Source organism: Eschrichtius robustus, chromosome 6 (genome assembly GCF_028021215.1).
Source record: "Eschrichtius robustus isolate mEscRob2 chromosome 6, mEscRob2.pri, whole genome shotgun sequence".
NCBI lineage: Eukaryota > Metazoa > Chordata > Mammalia > Artiodactyla > Eschrichtiidae > Eschrichtius > Eschrichtius robustus.
This window is the reverse complement of record NC_090829.1, coordinates 58,973,824-58,995,115: the sequence shown is the minus strand read 5'-3', so window position 1 is coordinate 58,995,115 and position 21,292 is coordinate 58,973,824. Positions and strand designations below refer to the sequence as shown.

The 21,292-nt window shown below is 38.9% G+C and overlaps 1 protein-coding gene and 2 pseudogenes across 1 annotated transcript in view; 2 read left to right on the top strand and 1 right to left on the bottom strand.

The window, feature by feature from the left end:
- ACTL6A (actin like 6A) overlaps window positions 1–15,021 on the bottom strand; it is a 26,434-nt gene extending 11,413 nt beyond the window's left edge. The window contains exons 1-5 of the mRNA XM_068546283.1: window positions 14,839–15,021; window positions 7,953–8,029; window positions 7,615–7,789; window positions 4,161–4,261; window positions 2,233–2,330 (exon numbers count right to left, since the gene is read on the bottom strand). Of these exons, the coding sequence (XP_068402384.1) occupies window positions 2,233–2,330; window positions 4,161–4,261; window positions 7,615–7,789; window positions 7,953–8,029; window positions 14,839–14,863 (476 nt within the window). The 5' untranslated portion in view covers window positions 14,864–15,021. The remainder of the gene's footprint in view (window positions 1–2,232; window positions 2,331–4,160; window positions 4,262–7,614; window positions 7,790–7,952; window positions 8,030–14,838) is intronic.
- On the top strand, window positions 2,729–3,026 carry LOC137766651 (small nuclear ribonucleoprotein G pseudogene; annotated as a pseudogene).
- LOC137765879 (uncharacterized) overlaps window positions 14,862–21,292 on the top strand; it is a 21,436-nt pseudogene continuing 15,005 nt past the window's right edge.

Here is a 21,292-nt window from a genome sequence, read left to right as displayed (position 1 = left end):
AATTCTCAAACAGTAATATTGATAGTTATAATCTACAAAAAACAGAAGTTCTGCGTCATCCTCAATAATTTTTAAAAGTGTAAAGGAATCCCAAGGCCACGGTTGAGAAGTCAAAACAATTTTTAGAATAATACTAAGATGTTATTTGCCCTTTTCACTGTCATTCTCTCATAAATGTACAAGAGAGTTTTTTTCCAGAGGCAATGTCATGTGTGATACACAACAGACTGAATGTGATATGAGAATCCAACTTCTGCTATTAAGTCCAACGTTAAAGAGATTTGAAAAATTGTGAAACGAAGCCACTCTTCTCATTAATATTTTTGGTTTTGGAAAACATAGTTATTTTTTATTAAAATATTTTATTTATATTAACATACAATGGGCTTATTAATTTACTTAAAATAAGCAAATATAATTTTTAAGTTTCTGTCTTAATTTCTAATATGGCAAATACTACCAGATATGATCCACATAAATAAAAGCTCTAGGTATAAAAAGTTTGAGAACCTCTGGGCTAGAAGAACACAGTAAAAAACACCAGTCAGCAAAAGCCAGAAGTGTTAGAATTCTAGAGGACAATCTACTTCCCTTACCAAATAAATTACAAGAGAAAATAAAGGGGAGGGTGGGTACATTCTACAGACCACAAGAGACCTAAGAGACATATCGAACAAAATACAATGCATGATCCCTGTTGTTTGGGTCCTGATTCAAATATACTAAACTGTTTTTTAAAAAAGAAAATAAATTGTGGTTATATCTTTAAAAAAAAAGAGAGACATATGGTAACATCTTTTAGAGATACATGCTTAATGTCTGGGATTTACTTCAAAACCATGGTGGAAGGGGGAGTGCCTGCGGTTATAGCTAATACCACTTAGCTCTGTGTTGAAAATTGTTGACCCTGGGTGATGGGCACATGGAGGTTCAATATAATATTCTATCTTATTTTGTGTAAGAAATTTTCTATAATAAAAAGTTAAAAAATAAAACAATACCAATTCTGTTTACATACTCCTTGTAAGGAAGCAGCCAAACAGATCTTATGTTCAAATTCAGAACTGCCGTTTTCAAGCTGTGGACTGGGACCAGTTTGCTTACTTTGACTCCGATTCCTGACAGGATTATTATGAAAATTAAATGATATAATGCACACAATGAGTCTGCTAATACTCTCCTTCCTCTACTCAAAACCTGCAATGGTTCTCTAGAGTCTAAAGTTCACATTTTTAAAATCTAACATGCAAGACTTCTACAGTCTGATCTAAACATATTTTTACAACTTGTTCTGAAGCCGAACATAAATCTTCAACTCTAAACTAAGTCACTGTGAAGAACGCTTACACTTTCCACCTCCACAATTGTGCTAAAGTCATCTCCAAGACACACCACAACAGACAAATGTTAGATTACAGTTACCACAGTGATTCTCACACATATAAAATTCGCTTGAATATTACAGCAATCCAGGGAGGTATACCGGATAAATGAGTAAAAAGTGAAGGTCAAATTTTAAGTACCTAATTCAAGATCAGTTTATAAGCACTGGAACTTGAACTCTAAATATAGGGCTCCTTCCCCCACATCCTGCAACTAAATTCTCTTTTCTTTACAAAGGCTTGTCAGGCTACAATATTACTCCACTTAACTACAACTGCTATTTGAAAAATTCAAATTAATCATGTACTTCTTTATGACTTTTGCCAATGCTATTCTGAAGTACTATTTAAATCTGTTATTTAGTTTTCAACAAGAATATTACATTATTCTTTGAGATCAGGACATAATATTTCCTTGTCTGTCCCTTAATATGCTTGTAAAAAATATTTGGCGATTAAATCTTAAATGAATTTACAGCCAATTTCCACTTTTCTAAGGTACTGGAGAAGAGGAAGAAAATGGCAATCTTTGAGTTCAACTATGTCAACTGACTTAAATACTGTCCTGTCGTCACATTCCTCTTCTAAAAACAAAAATTTTTGTTTTTGTTAAACTTTGTTAAATTAATGAGAAGAATTTGAGTGCTTCTTTCCTATCTCCCTCTCACATTTTCACATGCATCAGTTCCAATAAGAATACTAAAAGATAGATATCTAAAAGCAATGGAGAAAAACGCCTCAACTTCCAAACAAGCAAGAAGTGGCTCCTGTCTTCCTGCTGAGGGCATCACCTTTAGCAGCACCACAGTTACTCCTAAAGAGAAGTTGGGTATTACACTTTCAAGGATACGCTGTCAAAACGGCAGTTTTGCAAAGGAAGAATGCAGGGATGTTGTAGTGTTCAAACATTAACTCTGTCAGTTTCTCTCTCTTTGCTCTGGTATTCCACTTGAAAAGAGGGAAAAAGAAATGCAAATTATTTATTGTTTAAAAACTAAAGTGTTAATTTATCTCAAAATTCATTTCAGCACTATATTAACAAAGATGTAAAACATTAATAATAGAGTAAAATACCATGGAAAATCTTCTTTATCATATCTTTACAACATTTATTTCTATGTATTTGTAATAAATTTAATAAATATAAAGTTTATTATTTAATAAGTAAAATTGTTTGCTGCTATGAATTCTAGAAATTACACTTTTCAAAGTACATGGAAATCTGGATTCTTATAAACGAAGTATTATTAAATCTTTTTTTTTTTTTAATCTTAAGAGTGAATCTAAGCATGAGGGACAACCCGAATTCCGTTCGGAGGCATCTTCGAGCTCGTGGAGTAGACATCATGAGCAAAGCTCACCCTCCCGAGTTGAAGAAATTTATGGACAAGAATTATCATTGAAATTAAACGGTGGCAGACATGTCCAACGAATATTAAGGGGATTTGATCTCTTTATGAATCTTGTGATAGATGAATGTGTGGAGATAGCAACTAGTGGGCAACAGAACAATACTGGAATGGTGGTAATATGAGGAACAGTACCATGATGTTAGAAGCCTTGGAACGAGTACGAACAATAGCTGTCTTCAACAGAGAAATCAACTGCTTCCACATGTCCCCTCTCCACATTTTACTACGATGAAAACTGGGTCGTGTACATTTTCTTACTGAACTTTTTTGTTAAATAAACTTTGGTAATAGTCAAAAAAAAAACAGAGTGAATCTAGTCATCAAAATCTTAAATATGCATTTTAAACGACCAAATTCTCCCACTTGTAGATGGTACTCAAAAGAAACTAGAGTTTAGGAAACAATAACAAAATATTGATAATTTATAATCATTATCTAGTCTTCTGGGCCCTTTTGACTCTATATCAAATGTATTTCACAAGAGACTCTGGTCTAGCAATTTCCAGCCCTAGTTCAACATTGACTTTAAATATAAATTTTATTATTTAATAAGTAAAATTGTCTGCTATGAATTCTAGAAATTACAGACTTTTCAAAGTATAGGGATATCAGGATTCTTATAAACATGAAGTATTATTAAATCTTAAGAGTTAATCTAGGGACTTCGCTGGTGGTGCAGTGGTTAAGAATCCGCCTGCCAATGCAGGGAACACGGGTTAGAACGCTGGTCTGGGAAGATCCCACATGCTGCAGAGCAACTAAGCCCGTGCGCCACAACTACTGAGCCTGCGCTCTAGAGCCCGCGAGCCACAACTACTGAGCCTGCATGCCACAACTACTGAAGCCCGTGCAACCTAGAGCCCGTGCTCCGCAACAAGAGAAGCCACCGCAATGAGAAGCCCGCGCACCTCAACAGAGTAGCCCCCACTTGCCACAACTAGAGAAAGCCCGCACGCAGCAACGAGAACCCAATGCAGCCAAATAAATAAATTTATATTAAAAAAAAAAAAAGAGTGAATCTAGTCACTCTTAAGGTTGAGTATAAAAGCAGATAAACACTGCCCTTGAGGGATAAGGGACAATTGACCAAAATGGGAAGCAGCCCAAGGAAATCAAATGTTAAATTCCTGGAAAAAATAGATAAATAACCACCAGAACCCACTAGCGTGCTTTAATTATTGTTCTTTGAGTATTTTAATTATTGAAATAATAAAAATAAAAGTTGTAAGAGTATTTATAAATGAATCTCCCTTTCCCTAATCTTCAAAATTCAAAATATGAATTTCTATGTCTCTTAAAGAAAAACGAAACACTCTTCAAATGAGTAAATAAATAACCTAGAGAAACTCGAAAAAGTTTGTCTCACCGGTGCTTCTGACATGAGAACAGGATGCAGGCTGGCTTCTGATTTGACATGCATTTTGTAGGTATGATCCAAAATAGCCTGGAAACTATCCCAATCTTCAACTAAAATATAAGATTAATACCTTGAAAATAATGCTTAATCAAAGATGAATACAGCATATTTTGAGAAACTGTGTCTAATGGTTTAACACTAATATTGATACTGTAATATACAGAACCTACTTATCTTACAGCTCTGCCTCATAACACAGCACTTTATATAGACATCATCTTTGTCTTCTAGATACGGTTTCTCCAGCCCCAACAGTTACAACCCCTAGACCTGTCCCAGATGTAATTAATGTATCAAATAGACCTAAAATACCAAATAAATATTATTCAGTAAGTACTTATTAGAGGCCCAAAATGCAATTCAAATGGTAGGAGAAAACACAGAAGAACTGTATGATCTAGAGCGGACATTTAAAAAGCTTACAATCTATATGAAAAAAGATGTAAAGACTTCAAAAAAAATTTAGAGAATAGTATGTTTTCAATTTGCCTTCCACCTAAACATTCCACTGAAACTGCTCGCATAAGTCACTAATGAGCTTCTAACAGGCAAATCCAGTGGATGCTTCACATTTGTAATCTCATCTGACCTCTCTAAATTACTATCTGACAGTACTGACTCAAGAGTTTACAAACTTTTTCTGCCACAGTCCAACAAAGCAATGTCATTCCTTGTAAACATACTTCTATAGGCCTATCAGGATGGGGGTTTTTTGATCAATGGACCTCCTCTGTAGCTTTAACTTCTCTTTCCCCTTCTTAGCGTAAAGCTCAGTGTCACAGCTGAGAACAATGAGAATCACTGGACTTCTTTACTTCTAGAACTTTTTCTTCTCTTGGCCTTCTCCTGAATTTTCTCCTACTTCCCTAACTGTTCCTTCTCATTCTCCTTCACAGGCACCTCTATTGGTTAAATACACGGAAATAAATTTTCATAAGGAATCCTATCCTCAATCCTCTTCTCATATCCCAAACTCTTTCTGGTAAAAAAAAAAATCAACTCCATGTCTTAAAATCTCTCTCACCTGCTTATTAGATCAGCACCTATATTCAAACACTTTGAACTAATAAACTCATCTACTTGCTGTGCAGAACGAGCTAACTTAGCAGACCTGAGAAAGGCCTGCTTGCAAGGCTGACCCTTGGCTGGCATCTAGGAACTTGTCTGGTAAACAGTTCCCTACACTGATATAAAACTTTCCCCAAATACAAGCAGCTCACTGTGCCTAAACTGTTTATACAGTGTGGTTTATGTGGAATACCTTTCCTTCTGGGAGTCTGGGGTTTTGGAACATGTTAGGCACAGAGTACCTACATGACCAGCCCCTAATAAAAACCATGGGTACTGAGTTCTTTTATTTTCTGAATCCAAAAGACACTCATTTATTCCAAGTATCAAGATAATATAAGAAATAAAATATCTGTAACAAAAAATGTCCTTCCAGTTTTTTTTTTTAACAGCTCTATAGAGGTATAATTTTCCATAACATGGATCCATTTTAAGTGTACAATTAAATGATTTTCTTTTGTAAATCTTTTGTAAAGTTGTGTGATTATTACAATTTAATTTTAGAATATTTCCATCACCCCAAAAAGAAACTTTATGCCCTTTTGCAGTCACTTCCCATTCCAACTACAGCCCCAAGCAACCACTACTTTACTTTCTGTCTGTATAGATTAGCTTTCTCCGGTCATTCCATATTAGAGTAATCATACATTATGTGGAGTTTTGCATCTGATTTCCTCCATTTGGCATAAGGCTTTTGGGGTTCTTCCATATTTTAGCTTATATCAGTATTTTGTTCTTTTTATTGCCAAATAGTACTTCATTTTATGGGTATACCACATTTTGTATACCCATTCATCCAATGATGCACCTTGGGCTATTTCCACTTTTCGGCTAATATGGATAATGCTGCTATGAACGTTTGCATATAAGTATTTGTGTGGACATATGTTTTCAGTTCTCTTGTGTTGATACCTAGAAGTGGAACTGTTTGGATTATATGGTGAATTTATGTTTAACCTGTTAAGAAACTGTCAAACTTTTCCAAAGCTGCTGCACCATTTTTTGTTCTCTCCCAGAAATAGATATGGAGGTTTCAGTTTCTCTATATCCTCATCACACTTGCTATTGTCTGTCTTTATAATATAGCCATCCTGTGAGTGTGAAGTAGGGTACTGAGTCTTTAATGAGCTCTACTAGTAGACCACACACACATGTTCCTGGTTACTGGAGGGATTAAGCACATCCTTTATGACTTCACTGTAAGCTCTTGGAAGCTTGCACTGGTTTCCTCTGGACTTCACTACATGCCCCTTTTTTCTCTGTCAGTTCTGCTTTGTATTCTTTCAGCATAATAAACCTTAACTGTGAGTACACTGACATGCTGAGTCCTGTGAGTCCTTCTAGTGAATAATTGGACCTGAGAGTGATCTTGGGTCTTACACTTGCTTTTTAAGACCAAAAAACTTGCTCCTTCCCCTGCTATTCCAACCTCAATGCATGGTACCCCCCATTCAGTAACTCCAATCAAAAATCTAGGAAACTTTCTCAACTCTTTAAACACTTAGTACCATTTGTCTTGGATATCTCTGACAGCCACCTCAGGGTCTCTGCCATCAGTATTAAAATTTTAACCCTCTTCATTTCTCATTTGGACTCACCTCCCTAACTGATCTTCCTATCTCTAGTATCTCCCTCCAATCCAGCCTACAGAGTACTGTTAGACTAATCTTTCCAGCTGGCATATGTGAGCATTTATACATAAAATGCTGTTTAAATTCCTTTGGAGTTACCTTTCAGTTACCAGCTTAATATACTCCTGGCATTACAAGCCCTTTTATGATTGCTCTCTGCCTACCTTTCCTGCAATTGGCCATAATGTACCTACTGTTACAGTCATACTTAATTGATGACACTTCTAAACATGTAAGTTTCTTCCACAACACCATCTCTTCACACATGCTGGTTGCTCTAATTTACCCAGCCTTGTCAGACGGGCTAATTCTTATTCAGTGATCAAGATTCAGTACAAAAGTTACCTCCTTTGTGAAAACCATCTCTGACCCCCAATGATAGAGTTAAATACCTCCCCTCTCCAATCCCACTGCTTATCAAACATAGTTATATTATAGCACTTATCCTATATATATATGTGTGTGTGTATATATATATACACACACATATACACACATCTATCTCCTCTACCTATGAGTTTCTTGAGGAAAAGAAACACGTTTTATGCATCTTTGTATTCTCAGTGCCTGGAACATCAGTTTATGGAATAAAAACAACAAAAAATAGCTGATGTTCAACTTTTAAGAAGCCATTGCTTTATATCTAAAATATACTATGCATACTTTACATTTAGAATCAAATCCATAGAAAAAAAACATCGTACCCATCCCATTTTTCAGTGGTGAAATGGCCTCTGTATTCTCCCTCGGAACACGCAGGGCATTAGTATCTATGTAATAGGTGGGACCACCTTGTTTGCCTTTATCACCATCTATTTCCATCAATGTACTTCCATCATCTCTTTCTACCACCATACCAATAGCGGTAGGGAAATCCACCTGTAAGAGTCAAAAACATTATTTACAAATTTTACCTGCTTTTACCAAGGAGTCATTTCCACCAACTAATGTCTTTTACCATATTTGAGTCAGAATTTCCGTGTGAATTTAACTCTACATGAATGGCTCTTGCATATCCAATTAACTCTACCATTCCACTTACCTTGGGACAGTCCTCACCAGCATACCCAGCTCTCACAGTATAGGATCCAATGTCAAAAACAAGGGCTCCAACTTCATCTGAAAAGATGAAAAGATAATTAACATTAACGACTTACAAGTATCATGTGAAAATTAAGAGTACTTAATGTGCTTATATTCATATTATTACTAGCTTGAACCTAGTTTTAAATACACCTTAAAGATTCACTTAATTAAAATATAACAAGTCATACACAGTATATCGGGAGAGGTTCAATCAGGAAAGAGGTGGTACACTAAAATTAGGTAATTTAAGGAGAGTTTACTTATTAAAGGGTCTACTTACAAAAATACAGGCAAAATATAGGAAAACCAGAAAGGATAGTATGGTACCCTAGGACTAGTAATAACAGAAATCTGTTGCCACACTTAGAATTGAAGAAACACAGGGAAGGAACTGTTACCAGAACCCGGAGAGAGACTTGTATTGGGAGGGCATCAGACCTTCAGTTGAGGGATGGAATCAGCCTTGGCTGACCCTGAGGAAAAGGAACCAGACTAATACATTTGCCAACCTCTCTCCCCACTGGCTAGGGTGATCTTCGAATTTCTCACCCAAACTGAGCCACTTCTGAATGTGATAGGAGCCCCTATTAATAATTATACCAGGACAAGAGGCACAAAGGAGGAAGTATGGTTACCCTACCATTGGCCAAACCAGAGGCCAAGAGAGCCCACTGATGCAGTCTACAAGGGTCAGTCTTTAAGGGCACACAGAGTGTGGAAATGGGTGGAAAGTGGATCTGGATGGGCAAAGGAAAGCTATCCAGTATACTAAGGTATACCATTTTTTTCATACGTTAATCAACATTATATTTCATGCAATTAGGGAAGAAACTTAGCAAAACCCCAAGAAAAATAAGGAACCTAAAGAATAAGAATTTAAGGTATAATAATATAGGCCAGGTAAAAATCATTAAAATGAAGGTATCATTAAAGTTTGCACATTTCACAGATTTGTAGGAGATAAAAGTTTAATACTGAGAGAGAAAGCTAGTATTTTTTTTCATATTCAAATTCAGAGAAAAGCCTCTAATTACACTTTAAAAATACTTCACCCAAAACAGCACGCCTCCTAAAACAAAGCACTTGGGTTTTCTAGGCACTGATTTTTCAAAGAAGGATTTTTTCACTCAGTCATTAAAAATAATAAAGAAATACTACTTAGCTCAATTAAATTGACAAAAATTAGTAAGGCTGATAAGACCAAGTATTGTCAGAGATGTAGAAAAAGAGGAGCTCTTACACATTTGCTAGTAAAGTTGTAAACTGGGACTTCCCTGGTGGTCCAATGGTAAAGAATCCGCCTTCCAATGCAGGGGATGCAGGTTCAATCCCTGATCGGGGAACTAAGATCCCACATGCTGCGGGGCAACTAAGCCCACGCGCCACAACTACTGAGCCCATGTGCCTCAACTAGAGAGGCTGTGTGCCGCAAACTACAGAGCTCTGGAACCCGCGCACCACAACTAGAGAGAAGCTCACGCGCCGCAAAAAAAAAGTTGTAAACTGATACAACCACTATGAGCAATTTAGTCATATCTACTAAAGTTGAAAACGTGCATACATAGAAATTACACTTATGTCTTCTCTAGAGAAACTCTCTCACGTATATCACAAGGAGACATGTAAGAGAATGTTCACTGGCTATGTTATCTCAGGTGATTTACTAACCTCTCTGCCTCACTTTCCTCATGTGTAAAATGTGCATAATAGTCGCTATCTTGCAGGATGCTAGAAGTATGGAAGCACTTAGAACAGCACCTGGTAAATAATAAGCACAGTAAGTGGTAGCTGCCATTATAATTATTATCATCACACTGCTTGCCACAGGAAAAGGTAGAAAGATTAAACGGTCTCTCAGTAGGAAAATAAACTACAGTTTATTCATAGAGTGAAATACTACATAGCAGTTAAAAAAGGTCTAGATCTACATGTATTAACATGGATAAATCTCAAAAGAATTAAGTTTAAAAAGCTAGTTACTATGCACACATATTTTGATACTACTTAATTCATTATGGATTCACGCACACTTAATAAAAGTATAAAAATATGCATAGGGTTGGGGAATATTACATACCAACTTCAGGTCACTGGTAACCTCTAAGGAGGCAGAGAAGAGGAATCTATATCAACAATATAGATTTTATCTATATTGTTGATTTCAACAATATCAATTTTATTTCGTAAAATATCTGAGGCAAATTTGACAAAACATTACATTTATTTAATCTCAGTAGTGAGTACAGAAGTATCATATTAAACTTACATATACTTTATTTTTTAATGTTTAAAGTATTTCAAAAATTAAAAAAATAATTTTTAAAGTAAAGATCAATTATTACACTACAATTATCACAGTTGAGAGATGGTGTCTTTACAGCATAGTGATCTCATTTTTATTGAAATAAAATGAAGAGCCACCTATGTTTGAAAGGAAGTTTCTGTATTTGTTACATTTCCCAAAGTAATCAAGTTTTCTCTATACAATCTCTGATCCAAATTATTTTGTCTGAAAGAAAAGGTCCTTAAAAGCAGAACACTGTATTTGTTTTCACCACAGCATGTAAACTCAGGTACAAACAGTAAGGATTGTATACCAATGACATGAATTGGTAAATTCTAACACTTTGATAAACCAGAATGTTGGGTAAAGAAATATCCTAACTAGGGCTTCCCTGGTGGCGCAGTGGTTGAGAATCTGCCTGCCAATGCAGAGGACACGGGTTCAAGCCCTGGTCTGGGAAGATCCCACATGCCGCGGGGCAACTAGGTCCGTGAACCACAATTACTGAGCCTGCGCGTCTGGAGCCTGTGCTCCGCAACAAGGGAGTGGCCCCCGCTTGCCACAACTAGAGACAGCCCTCGCACAGAAACGAAGGCCCAACACAGACATAAATAAATAAATAAATAAATAAATAAATAAATAAAAATTAAAAAAAAAAAAAAGAAATATCCTAACTAAATGAATTAATTGCTTGGTTAACCAAAATTTTCTATTCCTGTTCTCAAGGATCAACCTTTTGCCTTGCACCAGGGCTTTTAACCTTTTCTGTTCCATGGACCCCTTTGACAATGATCGAGGCTGAAATTCATATGTTTAAGTCTTAACGCCGAGTAACTTAGAATGTGACTGTGTTTGCAGATAAGGTCTTTAATGAGGTGATTAAATTAAAATGAGATCATTAGGGTGGGCCCTAATCCAATGACTGATATCCTTACACGAAGAAGAAATTTGGACACAGATATGTGCAGAGGGAAGACCATGTGAAGACACAGGGAGAAGACGGCCATTGAAAGCCAAGCAGAAAGGCCTCCAAAGAAAACAACCCTGTCAACACCTGATCTCAGACTGCTAGCCTACAGAACTGTGAAAAAATTAATTTTTGTTGTTTAAGTCATCCAGTCTGTGGTACTTTGTTATGGCAGCCCTAGCAAACTAATACAGACGGCTTAGGACACTTAGGAATGTCGTCTTAGAATGTTTTCAAATAGACTATAAAAGAAACTCATTAGAATAAAATTCAGTTAGTTATATCCATGGACTCCTTAGGGAGGCCAAGGACTCCATGTCAGGAGCCCCGCCTCTAACTTACCCTTTCTTAGGTAACCTGCTCCACTCTGACAGCCTCAATTTCTACCTAAACAGTGGTACTTCCAATCTCAAATCTCTCTCTCAAGCCCTCACCTTCAACCAGATCCGGATCTCAAACTTCTTACTGTACATCGCTTCCACCTGATGTCCCAGGGGTACCTCAAGTTCAACATACCTGAAGCACTGTCTCCTTGTCCCCATCCTGCCTAATCTAATCTCAGCTGTGCTTATCACAGTTAGTGGCTCCAGTCATCAGAGGTAAATCTTCCTGAACACCTTCATATTTCATATCCCTCATCAAGTTCTGACAAATATTTCTGCTAAATATTTCTCAAATCCCTTCTTCTTTAATACCATTGCCACTGCCTTGAGTCAAGCTCTTATCTCAACCAGGAATTACAACTCCCTACAGGTATTGTGCTTCCATCTTTACCGTCTCAATCCACCTTTCAAACTGCTGCACTGTGATCTTTCAAAACTGTAACTGAACATTTTGGTACATAAATCCTTCAATGAAAAGAAAAGGGAGAATCATTCAGTGGTTTTCCATCATCCCAAGATAAAATTCAAATTATTCTACCCAGGTGATATTCAAGACCTAGCATAATCTGGCAGCAGTCTCTCCTCCCACCTCATACACTAACATTACTGAAGAGTATGTTGTCTCCTAAACACACCATCTACTCTGCATATGCTGTCCCTCTCTATTCTTCTTTCATCATCCTCATAACCTCCTTTGTAAAGTCCCTTGACTCCTCCACATTGAGTTAATAACTTTTTTGTCTGTGCTACCTTTGTATCTTCTATATATTGTCATTATTGAACATACTTCACTGAATTTATCATCCACATAAGACACTACAAACTATAAGATGCACCATTAGTTCACGCACCGCTAGGAGAAAAACATGCTGCCACACCATCAATAATATTCCAACTTCAGCTCTTTAAATGTGTGTGTGTGTGTGTGTGTGTGTGTGTGTGTGTGTGTGTGTCTGGCGTGGAACATACAACTAAAAATAAATGAAATATGGTGTCTATTTATTTGACTGACTCACCTACAAGGCTGCGAGTTTCTTGAAGGCAGAAGCTATACTTTGCACATAGCAAGCACTCAAAATTTTTTTGTGTGAAAAGAAAAATCTAACAAATCAGTTATTTTCCTGTCTTAATCAGTGTGGTAAACTGGACATAGTAGAATTTTAATTTGAGGAAGACTCTTGATTCTCAGAATTTGGAAACCCTTTCACAGTAAACCCTTTGGAAAATGTGACCCACTATAAATACTGGCCATACAGTAGTAGCTCAAACACAAAATCATACACTTATTTTTGTGAGTTTTATATACTTTATATGTGAAATAGGCTTTAAGATATATTCCTCTACATAAGCAAATGAGAAACAGGATGTTTATTCTGAATACCTAAACCATACATGAATATGTTGTGGTTCCATACTTGAAAAATGGCTTATGGAGAAACAACCAAAATCTTTTTAATTTTTTTTTTATGGGGAAGGGTTTTACTGAAATGCCTTTTCTTTTCCTGCTCCCCACTTACTAGAAAGTTATGTAACTCTGGGCTGGTTAACCTCTTCTACACCTCATTTTCTTCTTTAATAATATGGGGATAAGTAGTACCACCTCCAGTGGTTGTTGTGGATTAACTGACCTAATGCATGTATTAAATGCAATGCATGAAAAGCCTCTGGAACAGTTCTTGGTACACAGTATGCACTCAATAAATGTTAACTGTTGGCATTATTAGTATCCATTTCTATGGTAGTCACATTTAACAATGCCTTGTAAGGAAATACTCAGTGGACAGCCTTTAGGTTCTTGGATCAGTGAACCTGAAAGTCAAGAGTCAGCAGCCTCCATGAGGCAAAGGCACACAGATCAAGTCTTTCTGTCAGGATTACATCATCAGATGGGGAAGAAGTAAATCATGAAGATCCACTAGGCTTTCTCCAAAGTAAAACTAGAAAACTACTGACTCTCACATTTGAGAAATCCAAACCAAAAGCATATATGGAGAAGGAGAGGGTGAGGGTCAGCGTGTCGCCTGAGTAGAGACTCAAACTTCACTCCAAAACCACTAAAAACTTTGAAAACATTATTTTCATCTCCTACCTATAAAATGCCATCTGCTTCTGAATGCAACAATAACAAAAGCAACACTTTGGGTTCGTCTCTTTCTTCTCTAACTCATCAAACACAACACAAAGCATGAATCATATACATCAGTGCTTCATCTAGGTATCTGCAAAAACGGAGGCTCTGACAGTAGATTTAGAGTGGGGCTTGAGAGTCTGCATTTCTAACGAGCTTGCAGGTGAGGCCGATACTGCCGATCCCTGGATCATACTTTGAGCAGCAAGTGAAGCATTATCCCACTTAACCTTCACAACCACCCCAATGGGTAGCAACCATCATTCCACACAAGAGGAGCCTTAAGCTGGGAAAAGTTAAGTAACTTGCCCAAGGCCAATGAGCTTACTAAATGGTGAGCCTGATATTCTAACCCCGGTCTGTGTAGTCCCCAGGCCCGTGGTAATCGTTCACTACACCGCAGCCCACCCAACCGTAACCATCCTTCAATTACATGTGTTCCTAAATTAAGCCGGAGCAGACCCGCCCACAGGTAACTCCGGAGCATCCACAGTCAACAAATAGGCAAAAGTCACTGAAAGGCGTGAGGCAGAGTGAGCGCGGGGCGCGGACACAGAGGAGGCTGCATCCTGAGTAACCGCCACTCCTTCAATCAGTTCCACTCCTCGGGGCTCGCTCTGCCATCTCCGGGACGCCGCGGAAACCTTCAGTCCACGCCAGCGAACTGCCAGGACCTCCCAAGTTTAAGAACATGCGAGCGCACACACGCCGACAGAGCCGGCTGTGAGAGAGGGGACCCCGGGGTCCGTCACCCCAGCCTCGGCTCGCCGGGCCGGGCCCCCGAGAGGAGCTGCCCGCCCATCCCCGGGGCGGCGCGCAACCTCGAAAGCCGGCTCCTCCGCGGGCCGAGGCTGGAAGGGGCCGCAGGGGGCGGCGACTCCGGGTGCCTGAGGCGCTCGCTGAGCCGGGTGGGCTCCAGGGGCGGACAGAGCGCGGGGCGGGGATGGGGCGGGGAGGCCGGGGTCCCGAGAGGGGGAGACCGGAAGGGCCGCCGGGGAGGAGAGGGGAGGGCTGGGGGCGGCGGTTACAAACCCCACGCGCTAAAAAGGCGCGCTCTCTCCATCGGCGGCACTCACTCACCTCCCCCGTACACCCCGCCGCTCATGGCTGCTATCGACGCGACTCCTACGCTAAAGGCCACCCGGCGAAGTGACTGCAACGGCCGCGACTGCGGGTCCGGAGAAGCGCTGGTCCCCGACTCCCTTAACTTCCACTGCCACCCCCCTCAGGCAACAAAGCGGCGTCCACACACCCCGGCGCGCAGTCACACTTGCTGTCTCCCCTTATCAGCCAATCACGAGAGGCCCGACTACGCTTCAGCCAATCAGAATGAGGCTGTGCTGCATCCCTGCCGCGGCACCGCCAGTTTAGCCAATCGAAGGCAGCCATGGGGGCGGGGAGAGGGGGAAAGCGACGGAAGGAGGGAAGGAGTTGGGTTGCGGAACTGGGGGGGCGGGGCTTTCCTAGTGGGCGGGAAAGTGGGGCGGAGGGAGCAGGAGCGGGAGGAGGAAGGCCGAAGGCAAGAGTCGGGGGCGGGCCTAGGGGTGTGGCTGGGCGCGGAGGAGCGGTGGGAATCCGGTAGAGCGAGGTAAACCTCTGGAAAACAGTCTGGAATTTGAGAAGATGTCTCCACGCAATAGTTTCGACGGTTCTGGGTTGTAGTGAATGAAGGATTTTTTTTTTTCTGAAAAAGTATTTTCAACTAACTTACGTTGAAAAAATTAAATGTTATGTTCCACTTTGGGGTAGGAGGCACCAGTGAATCGTACAAACCAATAGGACCCAGAAATTTTAACAAAGGTTATTAATAATTAAAAGAAGAAGGAGATGATACAGTATCCCAGCTAAATTTAGGTAGCACTTAGAAACATTTTTTTTTAAGTGTCATCAATTTCTTTTATCCTGTGAGACAGGTATAAAGCAATGTAATCAATCCTCATCCAAGCGAGCACCTAGTCCTAAATACATCTCAGGACGGTCTGCTCTTAGTCCCCTATGTCTCCCAGCCCAGTCCAGATGACCGTTCTCTCTCCCCTGGGTTACTGCAACAGCTGGTCGCTTGCCTCTTGGCCACACTGCAGGCAGCCTGATCTGTAAAAACGCCCAAATCATGATCATGTCCCTCCAACTAAAACTCCTAGATCGGTTGTATACCCTTGTGGGTTGAGAGCCATTGTTTTTTATTTTTTAATAAATTTACTTATTTATGGCTGCGTTGGGTCTTGCTGCCCGCGGGATGCGCCTGGATAGCCATTCTTAAATTGGTTTGTCTAGAGTCTAGACATATAGGTAGTTCTTAACCTTAAGAACAATTGAATAAAACCCCATCAGTCTCAGTGCCAGTAGCGCGGCAGAAAGTGATAGAAGGGTGGGGAACAAGGCTAGTGAGAAAACCCTTTCCTATTCGCTTAGCAGTATAGTCTCAGTATCCCTGATCATTTAGAAACTCCGTTTACCCAACGAGATAATGCAGAAGTCAGCAAACTATGACCCCAGAGCCAAATCCAGCCTGCTTTTGTGTGTGTGTGGTTTTTTGTTGTTGTTGTTTTTAATTTTTTACAAAAAAATTTTATTGAAATATAGTTGATTTACAATGTTGTGTTAGTTTCAGGTGTACAGCAAAGTGATTGTTACACATGCATATGCAAATGTATATACAAATGTATACATATTCTTTTTTTACATTCTCTTCCATTGTAAGTTATTACAAGATATTGACCATAGATAGTTCCCTGCTTTGTTTTTGTATGGCCAGTGAGCTAAGAATGATTATCGCGTTAAAATTTTTTAAAAAATATTTTTAAGAAAAACATTTTGTGATATTTGAAATCCACATTTCTGTGATAATAAGCTAAGTTTTACTGGAACACAGTTGTTTACTGGAACACATTTATGGCTGCTTTTGCTCTGTAAGGGCAGAGTTGAGTTTTACTACAGAGGCCATGTGGCACACTAAGCTGGAGGATGTATTTACTGTTGGATCCCTTATAGAGTTTACTGACCCCAGAGACAGTGCATGTAACACATCTACCACAGTGCACCAAGTACTCTATGTTACCTGTGGGCCCCATGATTACAGTTCTCACTGTGGATACATAACAAATCCCCCAAATAATTCTATTTCCACTCTATGTCTTTATGTTGTGTTAGACTAATAAAGCTGATGAGTTGCAAAATGAATAAAATATAAAAACTATTACTTTGGTAATAGCTAAATATTGAAGAGATACTAGTTTTGTTTATAATACACAAAATCCATTTTTATCAATTTACCATTTAAACACATAGTAATTCATACATAGCAATTTAAATAGATTATATATATTGATATCTCTCATCAGTACTATCTCTAACATCTCCCATGGAAATAAGATACCATTTGGGTTGAAAAAGAGTGAAATATTTGTCCCACTAGTTCAGAGTGCATCAGAAAACAAAACAGTTCTGCAGGGTTAATGAGGACCACACCCCTAGCCTCCAGGGAGGTCTGAGATTCTGTGACTGTCCCCTCCCACAGAGAACACACTGGAGTGCTGGGGACTCTTCAGTCTGACAGCACAAAGAGACAGCTTGAGAAAATACTGAAAAGTCATGGTTAGGTGTTTTTACTTAAAGTGTTTTGCTTCATTTGATAATTTGGAAAGATATTAGAAAACAGATCAGCACAATGAATGTAGCCGACATTTTATAGTAACTTTAAATGGACTACAGTCTATAAAAAATTTTTGAATCACTATTTTGAACACCTGAAACTAATATATCGATAATACTGTAAATCAACTGTACCTCACTTAAAAAAAAAAAGAAAACGGATCATTCATAATTTCAGGTCAGCTTTTTCTCTTGATGTATCGGGTAGACACATTGCTTTATAAACCACTTGAAATACACTTCAAATGAAATGAACTTCAGAGTACATTTGATGTCAGGATTAATCACGTTAGTGCAGATAAAGGGGCACAAGTAAGCCTTTCATAAATTTTAATCAGCAAAAAATGTAATAGGACAATAAAATTATTGGCCCTAAAGCACTAAATTGCTGGAGGAAGGGACTTTTGAGAAAGGAAACCTATTCAGCATCCTAAGGGAACTGTGCATCCTCAGTAATAATGACATTATTTCCTCTGAGGCAAGACTTATACCATGGCAGCTTGTTTTCTTCCATTCTTCCATAATTAGAAAACTGGTGGAATATACATTAAAAGAAAAATACTGATCCAGCAGAATCTATTTTACAAAATATAAAATATCTGAGAGATTTTTTTGCATTAATATTTCTCCTCTATAGCCTATAGTTTCTCTAAAGTCTTGACTCAGCCTACGTTATTGTTACTGATAGCTAGTCAGATCAAACAACAACAACTCAAGGTTATTGTCTGTATGTCAGTTCTCAAGGGCATAATACACCAAAACAATCAATGCTTGCAATTTTCCTGCCTGAGCCAGCATATTCTGTATGTCAACCTAAAAATAAAAGATATTGAAGTAACATGTATGTAAACATCTACCCACAGTAGACGCAGTGGTTGACTCTGAATCCAGATCTATAGAAATAAGTGCCCTTTCAGAAATCCTTTGTAATCTCCGAGCATCAAGAATTTCCTGTGTATTCGGTGCAACCCTCGGTTTTGCCTCGCTGAGTCGCTGGTCTTCTATTATTGTAACACTGCACCAGAAAGCGTCTGATGCTGCATCCTTGCTCCTTCTTTTTACCAGCTCAGTCAGAATTCAGATCAGAGCAGTCATTACAAAATGTTACTGCTCTTGTCCTCTGTCTTAGCCTTTAACGAGTTTAGAGTTGAAAAAGAGAATTGCAACTGTTATTAATGCAAGTTAGGAAACACATTCAAGGGATTATCATCTGTTAAGAATAACACAAAAATTTATGTACATTTAGAATTATTTCATGCTGCAAAATACATGACATTAGCAATTATGAAAAAGAACTTTCAATGTAAACATTTTTGTGTGGATATGTGTATATATAAAGAGTCATCGTAAGTACCCTCCTCTTTTTATAGAAGCTCCAAAAATAAAACACTCATGCAAGCACTACTGAGATAAAGAATGAATATCTGGAGTCTAGAATTTTTTACCAATAGACATATGATCAGTCAGATTCATCTGTTTGCCATTAGAATAGTAAGAGATCTGCTCACCATTTCAAATAATATGACCTAGATATACAAAGAAGCAAATGAAATTATATTTGATCATAGCTGGTACCTTTATAACACAATAATTGGTTTGTTATAGTGTTAACAATGTGATCCTGAAAAGACAAAGAAGTAAAGCAGACGAAGTGCTAGATGCTCTCTGGATTTTATGTCTTTACTATTTCATTATCACTTTAAAATCTCTTTGTTCATTTGATATAGCTCTTGTGAGATATCACAACGAGTAAACGATGTCAGCATTTAATCGATTGGTGCCATAAAGGGGTACTATGCTGCCATGGGTTGCTTTGGGGCAACTCATGGGCATCCCACTGATCTAGGACAGTGCCAACACCATGTTATGGGACTGTTACACAGCCCAAGGAGCAACGGTGAATGGAGTCCAAAGTTCATGCTCCTGTATTGCTTCATTAGAACAATTGAAACCATTTTGGAATCAGAAGAATTTCATCTGCCATATGATAATAATGACTATAAATTACTGACCTCCTAATACATGCTATCATAGGAAACGTGCTTTATATATAATATTTTCCATGTAATCCACACAACATCCTCATGAGGGTTTTGCATAAGAGGCCCAGAGTGTCAGCAAGTTGCCCAATATCACACAGCTATTGAAAGAGTCAGGATTTGAAATTACCAAGCATGCTGTTCCTACTTCCTAAGATACCTTTTTCTTTCTACTTCCTCTACACTTTCAGTAAAGTTTTATTACATATATATATATATATTTTTAATCAAAATGTACAAAAAGAAATGTCTCTCTCCTACCTGTGTCCCTAGCTGCCAATTTTCCTCTTCAGAGATGTTCTATGCTTCTACAAGTAATTATGCAAATATATTCCCCCCCCCCCATTTTTCTGATATAAATGGTAATTCACATTACGCTAGTGGGTTTTAAAAAGCATTCTCCTTGGAAACTAATTTTAAAATGTTTACTTTTTAACATTTTTATTTTAAAAAATTTAGTGGATAGCCTATACACGTGGCTAGAAACTGAAACAATACAGTAAGTCCCCTACATACGAACCCTCAACTTGCGAACTTTAAAAGATTCAAACATGCATTCACATGTCCAATCATGTCCAATAGTTAGTTCACGTGTCTGGCATACACTGTCATGTGCGTGCATCTTCTACAAGTGGTTGTGCTTTTGTATACTTTACTATACAGTACTGTATAGAGTACAGTAGTACAGTATCTTTATTTTAAGGCCAGGGTGTCCGGAAGCAAGGGTGAAAGCAGCAGTGAAGTAGCTGGTACTGCTAAGAAGCGCCAGGAATTGGACACCCAGAGAAAGGACAAAGAGAGACAATAGGAAAAAGAAATAACTGAAGAACTGAAGGATTCTTGATGCAGGAAATGGCAAGGGGATTTTTTTTATTTGAGGAGGCACTGTTAGTTTTTGAGGCATGGGACCCGAACGTAGAATGGTACACGAAGGTTGCAACAGCCGTTCAGAATGCAGTCCAGTGCTACCGTGTCATCTATGACGAGAAAAAAAGAGCTACTACCCAGACATCACTGGATCATTTTTTCAAGAGGGATAGAATTGAATCCAGCAAGGAGCCAGAACCTGTGCCATCAGCGTCAGGCGTGACTGAAAGTGCAGCTTGCCCTCCGTCTCCTATTGCTGACGATCCTTCACCTCTACCATCTCCCACCTCTTCTCCCTCCTCCAGTCAGTAACTCTTCTTACCTGCTCACTCGATGCCAGCCCCTGTATGCCAGCTGTTGTACTGTACTACTGTACTTTTCAAAGTACTGTACTGTAAGATTAAAAATGCTTTCTTTATTTTTTGTGTTTGTTTTTTACATATTATTTGTTTGAAAAGTATTATAAACCTATTACAGTACAGTGCTATATAGCTGACTGTGTTAGTTGGGTACCTAGGCTAACTTTGTTGGACTTAACGAACAAATTGGACTTATGAACGTGCTCTCAGAACGGAACTCATTCGTATGTAGGCGAGTTACTGTACAAAAGAGTGAAAAGCAAGTCTCTCTCCCTCCAGTCCTTGAAATTTTTCAATTCTTCCCACCAGACTGAACCACTTTCACCAGTTTTTTAATTTTATTAATTTTGGCTGCGTTGGGTCTTCGTTGCTGGGTGTGGGCTTTCTCTAGTTGCGGCGAGCGGGGGCTGCTCTTCCTTGTGCTGCGCGGGCTTCTCATTGCGGTGGCTTCTCGTTGCGGAGCACGGGCTCTAGGCGCACAGGCTTCAGTAGTTATGGCACAAGGGCTCAGTATTTGTGTCCTGCGGGCTCTAGAGCACAGGCTCAGTAGTTGTGGCGCACAGGCTTAGTTGCTCCGCGGCATGTGGGATCTTCCCGGACCAGGGCTCGAACCCGTGT